At 36.8% G+C, this 17,629-nt stretch overlaps 1 protein-coding gene across 1 annotated transcript in view; it reads right to left on the bottom strand.

Moving 5' to 3' along the window:
* Positions 1–17,629, bottom strand: part of LOC148950270 (WD repeat-containing protein 26-like) — a 49,650-nt gene that overhangs the window by 10,009 nt on the left and 22,012 nt on the right. The window contains exons 5-8 of the mRNA XM_089092276.1: positions 17,276–17,414; positions 6,345–6,494; positions 5,369–5,488; positions 2,982–3,124 (exon numbers count right to left, since the gene is read on the bottom strand). Of these exons, the coding sequence (XP_088948402.1) occupies positions 2,982–3,124; positions 5,369–5,488; positions 6,345–6,494; positions 17,276–17,414 (552 nt within the window). The remainder of the gene's footprint in view (positions 1–2,981; positions 3,125–5,368; positions 5,489–6,344; positions 6,495–17,275; positions 17,415–17,629) is intronic.

The following is a 17,629-nucleotide window of genomic DNA, read 5'->3' as shown; positions in this document are numbered from 1 at the left end:
TTAATATGGTACTTTAAAATAATTTTAATTAAACCTTTAATTAAACCATTTTACTAAACCTTGCTCCTTTATTAAAGAGACTGGAGATGAGAAATCAATGTGCTCGTTTTGGAGTCGAGCATTACCTAGTAAAGCAAACTTAGTTTAATAATTGAAAATGGAGGTTTGGTAATCCTTAGGGCTGAAAACCTAAGGATTTATTTTTAATCTAAAAAATTTATTTAATTATTATTAAATTTTTTTAAATATTTAATATGGTAATCTAAAAATAATTTTAATTAAACCTTTAACTAAACCAATTTTACTAAACCTTGCTCCTTTATTAAAGAGGCTGGAGATGAGAAATAAATGTGCTCGTTTTGGAGTCAAGCATTACCTGGTAAAAGAAATTTAGTTTAATAATTGAAAATAGAGGTTTGGTAATCCTTAGGGCTGAAAACCTAAGGATTTATTTTTAACCTAAAAAATTTATTTAATTATTATCAAAATTTTTTAAATATTTAATATAGTAATTTAAAAATAATTTTAATTGAACCTTTAATTAAACCAGTTTTACTAAACCTTGCTCCTTTATTAAAGAGGCTGGAGATGAGAAATCAATGTGCTCGTTTTGGAGTCAAGCATTACCTAGTAAAACAAATTTAGTTTAATATTGAAAATGGAGGTTTGGTAATCCTTAGGGCTGAAAACCTAAGGATTTATTTTTAACCTAAAAAAATTATTTAATCATTATTACAAATTTATAAATATTTAATATGGTAATTTAAAAATAATTTTAATTAAACCTTTAATTAAACCAATGTTACCAAACCTTGCTCCTTTATTAAAGAGGCTGGAGATGAGAAATCAATGTGCTCGTTTTGGAGTCAAGCATTACCTAGTAAAACAAATTTAGTTTAATAACTGAAAATGGAGGTTTGGTAATCCTTAGGGCTGAAAACCTAAGGATTTATTTTAAACCTAAAAAGTTTATTTAATTATTATTAAAAATTTTTAAACCTTTAATATGGCAATTTAAAAATAATTTTAATTAAACCTTTAATTAAACCAATTTTACTAAACCTTACTCCTTTATTAAAGAGGCTGGAGATGAGAAATCAATGTGCTCGTTTTGGAGACAAGCATTACCTAGTAAAACAAATTTAGTTTAATAATTGAAAATGGAGGTTTGGTAATCCTTAGGGCTGAAAACCTAAGGATTTATTTTTAACCTAAAAAATTTATTTAATTATTATTAAATTTTTTAAATATTTAATAAGGTAATTTAAAAATAATTTTAATTAAACCTTTAATTAAACCATTTTATTAAACCTTGCTCCTTTATTAAAGAGATTGGAGATGAGAAATCAATGTGCTCGTTATGGAGTCGAGCATTACCTAGTAAAACAAATTTAGTTTAATAATTGAAAATGGAGGTTTTACAATTTTACTAAACCTTGCTCCTTTATTAAAGAGGCTGGAGATGAGAAATCAATGTGCTCGTTTTGGAGTCAAGCATTACCTAGTAAAACAAATTTAGTTTAATAATTGAAAATGGAGGTTTGGTAATCCTTAGGACTTAAAACCTAAGAATTTATTTTTAACCTAAAAAATTTATTTAATTATTATTAAAGTTTTTTAAATATTTAATATAGTAATTTAAAAATAATTTTAATTAAACCTTTAATTAAATCAATTTTACTAAACCTTGCTCCTAGGCTGGAGATAAGAAATCAATGTCCTCGTTTTGGAGTCAAGCATTACCTAGTAAAACAAATTTAGTTTAATAATTGAAAATGGAGGTTTGGTAATCCTTAGGGCTGAAAACCTAAGGATTTATTTTTAAACAAAAAAATTTATTTGATTATTATTAAAAAGTTATAAATATTTATTTTGATAAAATATAAATAATTACGTACATAATTCTAATTATTATACAACAATTAAAAAAAAAAATTTTATTATAAAAAAATTATTTATTATTAAAAAAAAAAATTATTATCAACGTAAAAAAAAATTAAGAAAAGTATATGATAGCGCACTCACTATAACTCACTGTGGGTGCACATTTGAGGTAACTCAAATTAAAAAATTGTATTTCAGCTTTTTGACTTGATTTACAGGTTTACCGCCACTGTTTCCGTGGATACAAATCACCAGCATATCTCGTCAGAGAAAAAGTTATTCATTTGGCACTAAACCTTCTGAGGCCAAAAAAAAAAACTTCTAGAATGAATGAGCTGTTCACAAATTTCGATTGGTGAGAAAACTCATTTCCAATGTCATTGACTAAAACAACAATAAAGAATGGCCTCAATAACATTTTCCACCACAGAAATGAAAGAGGGGATTGGAATTTAATTTTGAATTTTTGTAACTTGAGACCTAACAGATAAGAAAGAGATCGCAATATTTCCAATAGGAAAAAAATGAGTCCCAAATTACTCAGCAGTATGTAGATGATGATGCTACGATCGACCAGAATGATTTGGCCAAATATTTGGATTGTCGGAGTCACTTAAGATAGTAGGCCATTTGTAGGTTCATGAGTGGTACATAAATGATTGGTAACTAAAGTGTCTAATGTAGATACTAGGGATTATTTGAATTTTCGCCTAGTTACTCAAAGACCTTCTAAAGATTTGAAAAGACTAGCACAAGCGTAATACCTGTATGTATGGGACCAATGCATAAAATCCTGAAACTTGTTCTATAGCAGAGGTAGAAATTATGGGGATTGAACAATTGAAGCAAAATATTTGCTTAAATTCTTAGTAATATTATTTGGGGCTCTGAGAGATAGATCAATTCCAACAGGATTTTTATTAAATATCTCTTAGTTTATGCTACACTAATGCTCAGGCACTTTAGAGTTGAGAAATTTAAATCTATTTTTTATTGATCACCTGTTTTTGCCTAAATGGTCTGGTAGTGGCGAAACTTGATCTAAAATAGTATTTAAAACATAAAAAATTTGAAAAAACAACAACACAAAAACTTACACGGTAAAGTCAGTTGAGTCATCAAAGTTATAGAGTCGGACTCTTTGATGCGTATCGGCAACTAAAATTTGGCTATCATTCTTCCAATGACAATACTGAACACGCACGCCTTCCCAATGCTCTTGCACACTTCCACTGAGATCCTGCAAATCGAAAAAATATATGCCACAAATAGAATTTCCTATGCTAAAGTTCAGGATGAAACCAAACATGTAAATAGCCAAGGCGGGGGGAGGGGGGGGGGGGGTAGATACGTCCAAAGGACTCCCTCCAAAATAATGATTCAATTCAATTCAATGGGTTTATTTACAAAGACAAAAAGTAAATCGCACATAATACAAAATACTCAGTCCATTTCTGGACGCCGAGAACCACAATCAATATCAATGCGCAGAGTGGTCACCGCTCTTTCTCCCAGACACAACATTACCTCTCATTAATAAAATAAAAACAACAAATAACCATTACCTTCCCGCTCCTTTCCCCAGGGGGAAGCAATCCCATCATAAATAATAAAAAAATCATGCTTTAGTTACTTATATTTTCGTCTTAAAACTTTTTATTTACCATACTTTACATTATTTATCACACTACTTTAATTTTTCTTTTGTAATGCCAATGAATTATTCTTTTTACTCTTTTTTTAAATGATGCAAGGGAGCTCCTACCTCTCAGCTCTTCCGGGATCAGATTCCATATATTTGTGAATGTTATATTTGGAGCAAAATCTGATCGTAGAGTTGGGGTGAAGGGTATGTGCGGGTTTGATGACGATCGAGTGGGCAAATTATGAGGGTCCGAGATCGACCGGAATAATGTTTTAAATGAAAATGGCAGCGCACTAGCTAGAAACTTAAACACCAAGGTCAAGCATGACAGCTGTTGTAGCGACTCTAGTGACAAGTACTCTTCATTTTTTCCAATGAATATGAGGCATTGTCTATGAATAGAATTCAGTTTTTGCAAATGAGATTTGAAAGTTGACTGCCAGATCCCTCTACAGTACTGGAAATGGGGCCTTATGAGGGCGTTGTACAGAGGGACAAGTGTTTTCTGTGGCAAGCTATGCTTCAGTTTTTTTATTATTCCAAGATTCCGGGATAGCTTCAGCTCTTCTGCTTGGATGTGATACAGGAACGACAGGTTCTCATCAAGGAGGATTCCCAGGTATTTGATGAAGCGCTTTTTTGGCGCGACTAATCAGACCTCTGGAAGTTTGGATACCGCATATCTCCAGATAAACACCTCCAACCCAGGAAAAATATAAAACGCAAGATTTATCAACCAAGCGTCGAATCATCAGCAAAGGCCACGAGCTCATTGTCATCATCTTCGGACTGAAAATAATCTCCATCGTGGCATAGGTTACAGCAGCGAAGATTAGTGTGTGCGGGGTTCAGCACTCGACTTCTATCATTAAAGTTGATCAGGAATAGTAGAGGGCCATATTGAGCCCTGGGGGACACCACAGTTGACGAGTACATCGTTACTTGGATCGTCTCCTATATAAGTCCAGCGGGCCCTAAGATAAGATTTGAACCAATCCAGAGCTTCGCCTCGTATTCCTACGTGTTCCTGTTTCCCGAGGAGAATTGCATGGTACATACTATCAAATGATTCTCTGATATCAAGCAGAACCACTGCAGGTTGTAGGCCAGAGTCAAGAGCTTTGTTTATTCATAAATTTAAAGCTGCTAATACCTCTTGGGTGGAGTGCCCTGGTCTGAACCCAAACTGGCGATTATTAAGAAGCCCTTAAACTGGCGATATCGCCAAACTGGCGATTATTAAGAAGCCCTTTCTTCTCCAGAAACAAGAGTAGCTGCTACTGCATAGGTTTTTCAAAAACTTTTGAAAATACTGAAAGAACAGAAATAAGATAGAACTGAAAGAACAGTAGAACAACGTTTTAGAATACACACTTATTTTTTTTCATTTCAGATACCCTGTTACCTAAAACAATCCTTTGATACTCCCTAATGCTTAGAATATTGGCCGTGTCCACCTAAAAATTACACAGTTAGCAAAAAAAAAAGAAAAAAGGAAGCCCCCCCCCCCCTGAGGGTCAAACTTTTGTACACCTACGATTTTGACGGTAACGATTATAAAGTTTTATGATGATAAATATATATTTAACATTCCAACATAAAGCAGGATAATGAAATATCAATATCATTACACTGGGAAGCTAAGAGCCAATCTCACAATATCCTGTAGGAAAGATTGCAATAGTCATAATATCAGATTAGATACTAAGATCTAAAGTCCGACACCATTCATTCAGTACGAACGAGCGATTCGAACAGTCTATCTCGCTGACTTTTAATCCATTTCAGCAAGCCCCTAACTGATACCAAATTAGACTACTTGTTTAAGGAAATACTTACGCATATATAAAACTGACCACGAAGTCCTCCACAGGCAAATCTCCGACCGTCAGGACTGAATGAGGCACAACTTATTGAATCATCGGGAGAATTTGAGTTTCTGGCTTCTAATGCACCTGTAAAATAAAATGTACTTTAAATAAAAACTAAAAACACCCAAAGTTGATTTCTTCCAGGAGACACATAGTTATTGCATTAAATGTTTTTTAGGGTCTATATTAAATTTTTATTTTATTTTACATATGCATTTGCTTTTTCCCAATATAATCTTCATATCACAAATACACCCTTTGTCACCTGCCTGGTCCATAAGTAACAGATACATTTCTGAAAAGCCTCAAACTCTAAAGGGGGTGGGCTATTTTATTCTTAGATCCACAAGGAGCAGAAAAAGACCAACCCCCCCTTCCCACTTAGGATATCTTTTTTTCTATAATCTCAATCATTATATGCATTTTACTCTAATTTTCGCAAGGGCCACAACATTTGATTTCCAAATAAATAACACAAAAAAAGACGATAAAGAACGATCTCATTTTGACATGAATGCAATATATATACATGATAGTATACAATTAAATTTAACTTTTCAGGAAAAAAAGAAAACAAAATAATATGATACTAAAAAACAAACGAAATAGAAAAAAAAGGCTCGTCGGTGTCACCTAAGGTGTACGAGGGTAGGGGGCCAATTAAGATTTCTCCAAGGAGGAAAAACAAACAAAAAATTGGTTTTTTACCCGATTACCGGTACAATTATGCTCGTTTTCTAACTAAATTTAGAATTTGTTTTACTATCATTGTAAAGGGAAGGGCAAAAGCACCCCGCTCATCATAGCCAAGAACTAGGCCCATTCATCTAGGGCTGCTAAAACAGTAACAGAAGAAGCAGAAGCTTGTTTGGAATGAAAATTAATAGCAAAAATAGAATAAACCAAATTAGAAAAGCAAAATTGGAAATATATTACTCTCCTGTTTCAACATTCCAAATCCAGACATCAGGGCAGTCTGCTTCTCCGCCTCCGGCACAAACAACGAGGTAATCCCCTTTGGGAGACCAGGCAACATGGCCGACAGCCGTAGTATGTCCATCAAGCGTCATGCTACGGCTAAGCTTCCGTGTTTCCTAGACGAAAGAAAATAGCTTAAAAAAAGACCCATTTCTTCGGAATAAATTCTGAGCACTTTTATTCAATAAATATTTATTATGTAGCAAATGATAACCCTCAAAAGTTCAAAGATTCTTTTTAAACCCCAAAAATTTACTTGTGTGTAGTTTATCCTTTTTTTTTTATTATAGAGATCTGATTTCTTATTATTGAAATGTTCACTCTGTTTAAAAAATTACCTCCTTCCTCTTGTGCATACAAACTGCAAGAATTAGAGGATTATTACCGGTATTGTCGACACCATGAATTCCTTGGATGTCCTGAAGGGCATTTCTGAATGGGGCTCATCACCCTGACCTCTAAATATAGCCCTAGTGTGCTCAAGGGCAGACCTGTTTGTTCATTGTTGAAAGGTCAATTGCCCTACCGCTGATCATCCAGACGGCCTTAAAATTTACCAATTCGTATCTGACTTTCAACAAATCTGGTGAAATTTCTTCTCTAATGGAAGGTATTTCAGAGGTTGGACCATCCCTTTGATTTACACCCCCCCCCCCATTTTAGACAACATTTTAAATTAATTTCTTCTGTCGAGTTTTACGTCTTAACGCACAATGCACATTCCATCTGCAGTGAGGCGCTATGATTTTACCAAAAGTGTTGGTGAATCAGCCAGTTTCAAACAGACATAAGGCAAACCAGTTTGTTAATCATTTTCGGGTATTGCTCCTCATTTGTTAGGATATACACTTCTATTTTTTTTTAAGAAATAGCCTTATATATTCAAGAGTCAGTCACGTGCTTTAGCGTTAAAACATATTTTCACCCACGCATATACTGAAATACGGGTAGCTACGGGTATATATATATATATATATATATATATATATATATATATATATATATATATATATATATATATATATATATATAGACGGTGAATGTGCGAAATCTAGTTAATGTCGACATTCACCGGCGAATGTTCGAAATTCATTTTTCTCTGCTTCGATTCAATTAGCTTTGTGAGTCAGCATTTCCAGTCTTATGCAACCTATGATGGTAAAAGTTAGATTAGGTTAGATAATGTTAGTTTAGATTAAGTTATGTTAAATTTGTTTCTAAATATCAGAAATGGGTTAAAAACTTAACTTAAGCTAACCTAAACCAAGCCAACTTCGTCTAACGAAACCTAATCTAGCCTAATAAGTCATCATCAAACCTTGAATAAAATTGAAAAAATTTACTGGCAACGGTGACTAAATCCAAGGAGAAAAAATGGTATTTCGGACATTCACCGGTGAATGTCGACCTTAACCAATTTGCGGACATTCCCGTAACGTATATATATATATATATATATATATATATATATATATATATATATATATATATATATATATATATATATATATAAGATCATGGGACTTGATCGAAGACCGCAAGAAAATAAAACAGAGCACGCTCAGTAATGATCCCTCTGCTGATGTCATGAAAGACATAGCTTATAAGGAAGCGGGCAGAGAAGTGAAGAAAAGTGCTAGGTCAGACAAACGAAAGCACCTCAATGAGAAAGTAAGAATGGCAGAAGAAGCAGCCCGACGTGGTGACACGAGAGCTGTGTACCGCCTAACTGAAGAAATCGTTGGGAAGACTAATATACAAGAAGGACCAGTAGAAGGCGGAAACGGAAGACTGCTAACCGATCCAGATGACCGAAAAGATAGATGCGGATTACTTCGAAAACCTTCTCAATCGCCCGTTCCCTTCTGTTCCACCAGACATTCCGGACAGCCCATTTTCGGATCTTCTCATTAATGAAAACGAGCCAACGGCGGACGAGATCCTTTCAGCCTCGAAAAAGCTGAAGAATGGAAAATCTCCGGGTAGTGACCGTATATCTGGAGAAATGGTCAAGTCATCGATCCGCAGGTCCCTTTCAGTGTGGCTAGTCTTCTTTTCCCTCCTCTGGCAAAAAGAAAAAGTCCCAAAGGACTGGAGAGCAGGAACCATTATTAAACTGTTCAAAAAAGGAGACGCGACAGTCTGTGGCAATTACAGAGGCATCAACCTCCTTCGATACCCGGAAAATTCTTCTGCATAATCATCCTGACAAGACTTCAAGCTGCCTTAGACCCGCATTTACGCGAGGAGCAACATGGTTTCCGACCAAAAAGATCTTGCGCCGATCTGATATTCACACTGCGGACCATGCTTGAAGAATCAAATGAATGGAGACAACGTCTATATTTATTGTTCGTCGATTTTGAAAAAGCGTTCGACTCAATAGACCGCCCAATACTATGGAGGATCCTGATCTTCTACGGTATTCCTGAAAAGCTGGTTCGCCTTATCATAGCAATGTATGAAGACACGGAATGCTGCGTGAGAACCTCCGAAGGAAATACATGATATTTCAAAATGATGACAGGTGTCAAACAAGGATGCGTACTGTCTCCATTCCTCTTTATTCTCATAGTGGACTACATATTCAGGCAAATTGATGGATACGGGATCAAAATTGCAGGCAGACTATTCCAAGATATCGATTTTGCAGACGATGTTGGATTGATGGAGAAAGACAAAAGCAAACTTCAAGACTTTTTTCGCAAGTTAGCCGAAAGAGCCGAGCAGTTTGGGTTACATATCAATGCCCCCAAAACCAAAGCGATGTCAACCACTAACTCACCGATGAATATTCAGCTGGGGACTGAAAGCATAGAGCAAGTCACTGACTTCCGATATCTTGGCAGCACCGTCTCGTTTAGTGGCGACTCCGAAAAAGAGCTGCGAACACGAATAGTCCTGGCAAGCTCGGCATTTCAACGACTTCGGCCAGTCTAGAGATCAGCGAAGTACTCACTCCAGCTAAAACTTCGCCTTTTCAGAAGGAATGTCCTTTCGATCTTGACGTACGCGATGGAATGTTTAAAACTCACAGCCGAGCAGGAAAAACGACTCACTGCATATGAAAACAACTGTCTTCGACGTATCCTAAACATTAACTGGAAGGATAGGATAACAAACATGGAAATTCGCCACTACACAAACTAGCCTGATGTCGCTGATGTAGTCAGGCAACAAAGATGGCGCTATCTTGGCCATGTTATCCGTATGCCAAGATCGAGACTACCGAATATGATCCTCCAGTGGCAACCAGACGGCACGCGTCGGCAAGGAAGGCCCAAAAACACGCTTCACAGGACATATGAGAGGGACAGGAGAGCCCTTCACGCATCCTTAATCCTAGAGTGGGAGGACATTTACGCCACAGCTCATTTGCGGGATGATTGGAGGCTGTTAACGGACGCCCTGTGTGCCTCTGGAGGTACAGGAGGAACTAAGGTCTAAGGATATATATATATATATATATATATATATATATATATATATATATATATATATATATATATATATTGGTATAACCACCAAACCTTTTCTTTGACTGTTAATCCTACGGCTTGTGGAAGACAGTTGGCTGAGTTCGGCCTTACAAAAACAAAACACATTCCCATAGAAAAACAAGATCTGAGGAATAGGAGCGTAAAGTTTCAGGGTTCGATGGCAAGTGGAAAGCAAATATTTTTCACCAGGATATCTAACAATTCTACTAATATCGCCAATCGACACAGCAGGAGTGACTACTATGCATGGCGCATCCAACTCTCAACGCCCAATTTTCCCAGAGCAGTTTTTGAAAAGCCGAACTAAAAAAAAGAGTGAAATTATTTTCACTCTACTACATTGTGCTTATTAACGGAAAGTATGAGTAAAGCAACAAGCGGGCTTCACTGACGTAAATTTTCTTTCGTGATCAGGTTGGTAGTACCAGGTCAGAAAGAAACCTCTGTTTTGAAACAATATGAAAAGCATCAAATTTTTTTCCACATGTAGATCAATCTTCTGCGTACCATAGTTACCGATCTACTCATTCTCTGCCTTTGACTAGGAGTGCAATGTGTTGTGGGGGGGGGGGCAAATCATCCAATACTTCCCGAGTCTTCACCTAGATTTCTCCAGGCACCCGTTTGGAGCTAGGTCGGGCTCTAGTTGACCTTACGGGTCAACTAGAGCCCTGTCAAACCCCTGACCCCCCATCCCCATGCCCAATAATCAAAGACACAAGGATTCGAACCCCTGCCCTGAAAGACAGGAAAAACATCAGAGACATAATTAGTAAAAATGCATAATAGCATTGAAGACATAGAGACAAATCACTGGAAAAGTTTTATCAGAAAATGTGCACTTTCTGGCTATATGATATGAGCTTTCCAGTTTTTGTGCCCGTTGCTTTGTATTCAGAATATCAAAGGTCCAATTCTCGAGTTAGAACTACGCCCTATCCATACCTGTCGATAAAAAAGCCAATATCTATGAATACGGTTTCCTCGATTTTAACACCACACTTGCAATTCAGTAGCAGAAAATTGAAATAGACAGAAATCGGTTTCAAAAGCTTATATCAACGTCAGTTTGTTCTCAACGATTGCCTACTAAATACTATGTCTTTTGTCAATCCATCGTAGAGATATGGAAACTGCTGTTCTGTGCTTCCATCTTAACTAATTTCTAAAAATTTATGCCTTAAATTTTATTCTGATTAGTCAATGCTAAATTTTAAGCTGCCCAACTCGAAAAATCAGACACGGGGTAGAAAATTAGCGCTATATTTACCCGTAATTTTGATTTTATCAACGAGCGCGACTATGATCTGGACTTAAAATTAGTTTGAATGGCTCTAACTCAAAATTGAATCACAGGCCAGTAAAGATCAGACTTTGCTCTTTTAACAACAGTAATTCTAGCCCCATCATCGGAATACTTAAAATGAAATATTTTTGGTATTTTTGGCTATTACCAGACAAACCAAGATGATGCACTATATATCCTATTATATGAAACAAAGAATTGACTTCTTTTTTTAAACTTTACTACCTTATTTGCCGTCTATTTCTTCATAGAAAGATTGGTTTCTATGAACTCGTCGCTTATGTTTCTTATTCAGAACAAATCGATACCCACAAAGAAATAGCGACATAACAACAAAAGCAACTTGGTGGTGTGAAATTTGAATACAGATTTTTTTAGATAATTTTGTGAGACAAAACATCTATTTCTACTTATATATATCATTTTCTACTCATATCTATCCTTAAATATCATCTTAAGTAGATTTCCTTATGGTTGGACTTGGCTTACCTGGACTTTGAAGCTGGTGATATTTCATTTTCTTTTCCCATGGGTATTAGCCTTTGTGTTCAAATCTAATTCAAACAAACAAAAACAGCTGTTTTTTATTTGTAAATACAGCTACCAGGCTACATTCAAAGTGATTCTTCTTCTTCCAAACTATCACCAGTTACCAGACGTTAAATTTCATTGCCATAGATCACTTAGTCTCAACCGTTTTTCGTATATTTTTGGCGATATTCGCGCATTTTCTCTTCTTGGGAGGAAAACGAGCAGAAGAGGGGAGGGCACCTGTTGCAACGGCCGTAAAGGTACCTGCCGAGTCCTTTGACTCTTAAACTGCGGGGAATAGGTAGCGGGGCTCTACGCTTCCCTCGTTTTTCTCGACGTAAAAGACCCGATGTTACGGCGCGCACGAGCGCATCCACGCACATAACTGCGAACGATGGCAGGTGATAAGCTTGTGCTTAACCCTCTACTGAATTTTGTTTCCCGTGCTTTGAAATCTGGTAATCGGTCTGATGAGATTGCAAAAACAGCGGCTGAATTTTTCAAGAATGAAGAAATTCAAGTGGCGAAAGAATGAATATGGAGGGATTCGGCTATTAGTACTTGTATGAACATGAAAGTTATTATGACTGACAATAACTCTGACATTTTGAAATTGCTCAAATATTGCGACGGAAAGGAAATTGCCCTCCCTAAATACGTCATCTATCAGCCAGACGAAGTACCCATTGTCCATGGGGAAGTAAGCTCTGTTATTACTAGGAAAGTAAACGAAATGTGTTCTAAGCTAGAGAGTTTTAACGAGCGTGATCGTCCCCCTGTTCAAAGGCCGCTCGGCGGATCTGGATCCTTGTCCCAGCTATCGTCCCCCACACCCCAGCAGACCTACGCAGTTGTACTAAAGAACCCCCTCAAGACTTGAGGAACCCAGAAATGAGAAAGGAGTACTTAGATAAGGTATGTGGCGACAGATCCTCTAGTATTGTAACTGCGAGCATTGAAGAGTGGGTGGCGGGTAGTACTAGCCGATAAAGAGTCTGCCAACGCAGTTGGCATAACGCGTTAGCACATAACGCAGGCGTTATGTGCTAACGATAGATCCGTTGAGGCAAAAATTAAACAACCATCTTTCTACGGAATAGCACGCCACGTTCCTACAGATAAGAGCGATGTGGAACACTGTTAGATAATTCCGGACTGTTCGAGAGCTATGCAGTTGGGTAATTCTAGGTCGTTCAAACTTCAGTTCTCTTCCAAAGTGGACCTTGAAAAAGCCATTAAATCGCCCCCAGTGATTTATTACAAACGCATCCCAATCTCTGAATATCTGTTTCTTCCAATGAGATGTTTCAATTGTCAAGCATTTGGTCACGCAGCCAAATTCTGCAAGAACGAATCCAAGTGTTCTAGATGTGGGGATAACCACAGTAGCACTAAGGACAACCCTTGCATCAAACCGATTAAATGCGCACTCTGTGGTTCGGACAAACATCCATGCTACAGTTTCAGCTGTCCAGAAGCGCAAAAAATACTTGCAGTTAATAAATGATTCGCGAATTAAGTTTGATTACTTGGAACATTAATGGAAATGTAGTCAACAAACTGCCAATCCTCGAAAACCTAATTCGCAGTCATAACGTTGTATTTCTCCAGGAACATTTCCTGACAAAAGAAGGGACTGAACTGTTAAATATGGGTGATTCAATCGACCTTTTTGCTGTTGGTGCGAAATCGAGTGGCAGAGGCCGGCCATCAGGCGGTATCGCAATCCTTGCTTCAAAGTCTTTACGCGCGACAGTTTTCCAAGTATCCGATAATTTTCTTGTGATCAAGATTGAACGGATAATAATCTTCCCAGTTTATATGCCTACAGACTACAAATCCTGTGGATCAAATTCCAGGTTCGATAGTGCTTCTTGGAAATTAACAAACACTATTGCCAATTGTCGCACCCAAAATTTGTCATACACTGTTGCCGGTGATATGAACTGTGATTTGATGAATCCGGAAAGCCCTAGATCCCAAGTACTCTCGACTGCATGCTCTGGTCTAAATATAATGGAAAATGATCTTGATTTCACGTATGATCGTAACTCTGGAGCAACTTAATCTATTGATCTTATAATGTGTTCACATCAACTAGTTCCCATTTGCCAGTCACATGTGGATACATCCATCAGAGCATCTGACCATGTATCTGTTGGTTATGTTTTCCCACCTAATACATCTTCGAAATCCCACCCTGATCTGCCCAGTGGAAGGAAATGGTATCAGAAAGTTATGTGGAAAAAATTAATACCCCCCTTGTACCAGAATGTATGTGACGATATCTTAGCAAGAATTCGCGTCCCTTACAATCTACTACATAAATCTTCTTCAGTTGCAGCAAGTGATAAACAAGTTCTGATCAATATATACTGTAGCAAAATAGTTCATGCACTGCAGTGTGCGGAAAAGGCTGCAGTACCGATTTGTCGTGTCCGGATTGGATAGGAAATACCCCACTGGTCCGATAATTCAGATCTTGTAGATGCGTGTGCGGACGCGAAATTCTGGTTAGACATGTGAGTAGATACTGGTCAACCAAGGGATGGTAAAGTGAACTCCATCCGATTATATACTAAGCGAAGATTCGCAAAAACCCTCGCTACACATCGTGCTCTGATTATCGAATGTGATAGTAAATCTGAAAAGCAAGACCCCAATCGCATGTGGAAATTCCTAAAAAAGAAGAAACGTAAAGAATTAGTTGATGTCCTGCCCAGTGAGAGAGAGTAGGTTAAATATTTTACGCACGGGTTTTCATCGCCTAATACTGATCTGAAATATAAATTTTCTATTGAGCTCGATGTGAGTCTTGCGGAATGTGAACGGGAAGTAGGTTTTGGTGTGTCTAATTCGTCAGTCAGTGAGGCACTCTCGAAACTTAAGAAGAAGTTGTCGAGGGGGGTGGATAACCTGTGCGGATTGCATCTGCAAGGGGGAAGTCAGAACCTTGTTGAGCACCTTTGTCTCCTGTACCAAATGGTTTTTAATGCTGGGATTGTTCCAGACCTATTCTTGACGGGTGTAATTACTCCTGTACTAAAAAACGGAAAAGACGGGTGGCAGTGTTCTTCTTACCGCCCGATTACTGTCGCACCTGTACTGTGCAAGTTATTGGGACTGTTTGTTGTAAATAGGCTTAGTGCGATGTGTAGCACGCCGGAAAAGCAATTTATTTTCAAAAAGGACATGAATAGAGAATACGCGCACTACATGATTACCAACTTGTTGAATGACACCTATGATTCAAATGAGATACTGTATTTTGCCGGTCATGATGTCAACCACGCGTTCGACTCCGGTGTGCACCCTCAGATACGGTTGTCTGCTCGGAATTGTGGCGTGGATAAGTCTATTCTACCCGCACTGAGAAATATGTATAGTAAATTAAAAGCACGTGTAAATGTACCGTGTGTTAATGCTTTAACCCTATCTTCTAGTCTTATACCCGTAGAGAAGGGAATACGCCAAGGGGCACTTACTTCGCCACCGCTATTCAATAATAGTATTATTTCATCGCAAGGACCAGTTCAGTCTACTTGTATGTTTAGAGGTCTCAATGTTTTGCTGATCGATTATGCCGACGACATTTTGAACGCGAGTAGAACAGTTGTAGGCATCGAAGAGACTTTCCATGTTTTGAGTAAGGAGTACGGTAACATAGTTCTTTCTTTCAATCCCCAGAAGAGTGAAGTTCTCGTATATAATAGTCGCGTTAAAGATAGTGTACCAGTTGATGTTATTTTCGGAACTTATACGATTAAGTCTTTGTCTAAGATTATGTACCTCGGCCTTCCAATATGTAGTGATCTTAAAAAAACTCGCGATTGCCTTGTTTCGTTGTTCGCTGTGAAGACACGAAGAGCTTATAGAATTCTCGTTTCAATGAAGTGCCACTTCAACCGTTTTCTACTCGCAAGGGTGTATAACGCTTTTGTTTTGCCACATGTGCTAGCCCTATCTCCGTTTTGGAAAATATTTACTTCGTCTGATCGCCACAGTATTCGGTCTACTTTCTAAAGATATTGTAAGTATCTACTTCGTCTTCCAATTTGGATGAGGAATTCGAAAATGTCTCTGAAGTATGGTATAACCGACCCACTTATAGCTGTACTGAATCGCCGTGATCGATTTGCAAAGGCATTTGAACCAAGCCACTCTTCGTTATACGTCGCAATAACATAAATTTGAAAAAAAAAAAAAAAATTGTTCTAGTAATGTTCTAAATCTTGTCTTTCTGTAGTTGACTTTTCTTTGGATATTTTGTTGTTATTTTTTCTCTTTTGTACTCCATTTACAACATTTTGTATGTGTAATAATGGGTAATAAAATAATAATAATAATAATAGTCCATTAGAAACAGAGAATTTTGCGTAAATTTCAGGATCTCTGTTCTACCACAATTTCTTAGAGGCAAAATCATATACTAGGTATTTCGTATCTACAACAGGCAAAATCAAATACATCATATAAATTATTAACAAAAGCATCACTTAATTGAAAAATTAATGACGTATACACCGATGCCGGCAATATAATAACAATTTTACAGTTATATAAATTCCTTTTTTCTGTCGTTCTTGCGAAATTTCCACAATAAAAGTAAAAAATCACCTATTTTTACCATAAAACAAAAACCGACGCTTGATGCCACTATCCTTTGGAATACTCTGAAAGAATGACAAAGCTTAGAACATAACCATCACCCCTTTTATCTCCCCTTTATGCCAGTCCTTTTATGACAGAATGGGTTATACTCCCCCGATTCACAATTCAATTTTTTGTTTTATACTTATATCATTTTAAACATTTTTTACGGTACGTAGTTTAAGATCTAATTTAAAATCTTCAAAATGTTAACAATCGTTGATTACTCGGTATGAATAATCTTTGACTTTTATAGACATACAGTATATTTAGATGTTATTAATTTAGAGAAAACGGCGTCCAAACATTATAGCATACATATACAACAGTACACATATGGTAACTAAACATCATTGATCTACAAATGTCTGAGGAAAAAAATAGTAGCAAAACAATATTCTAAAAATCACAAGCAATTAAGACCCTATCCAGGATTTCTCGGGGGGAAGGGGCTATAATTTTTTTAAACGCATTACAAAATTTGTTTATATGCATTTTGTCACGTTTTTACGACCCGGACAAAAATTTAAGGGGGGGAAGGGTTCATACCCCCTAACCCCCCGCCTTGCATTTAGTGTATCAATAATTTTAGCGCTTGTTTTACGAAGTAGAATACTATTCACCAAAGCTTCAATGAGTTCTCTTCTGGACCTACTTATTAACAACAAATTATATTTGACTTGGGGGAGGGGGGGGGGTCCAATATTTTTCTTCTACAAAATTCATTGAACTTTAAAACAAATGATTTATGGCTAAATTAAAAACTCTGAACGATAAAAGTTCTCATGTCAGTTGTCAGGCAGTGTTTTTGACAGAGAATAGAAAATGACATTTTTAATTAAATGGTGGTGATTTGTGTGGTGACTCAATTGCAAGGGGCCAAGTTTTATTGGAACCAGCGAAAACATACCGGGTCAACATTCCATATTATCACAGTTGAGTCCTTTGAACCCGTAGCAAGCATAGATCCATCATTTGAAAACTTGCAATACAGGACATCGTCGCAGTGGTCAGATAATGTTTGTACTGTTACACAAGGGAACTGGTCTCTGCAAGACAGTAAAAACAATAAATAATTTGTAGCACCAACAATTTCGTAACTTTAAGCATAATTATAGTTAATACACCATTCCCCCTCCTTTCCGTATTTCTACTTTTAAAGAAAGCACAAATTTACATTTCTGATTAAACTGTACAATAATAATAACAATATTCATTATATCCAATCGTTTTCAGGGCATTTATCTTGGCTATATCTAACAAT

Source organism: Artemia sp. Qi Xiang Cuo, chromosome 7, assembly GCF_049724085.1.
Source record: "Artemia sp. Qi Xiang Cuo chromosome 7, ASM4972408v1, whole genome shotgun sequence".
In the NCBI taxonomy this organism is placed as follows: domain Eukaryota; kingdom Metazoa; phylum Arthropoda; class Branchiopoda; order Anostraca; family Artemiidae; genus Artemia; species Artemia sp. Qi Xiang Cuo.
This window is presented reverse-complemented; position numbering and strand designations above follow the sequence as displayed.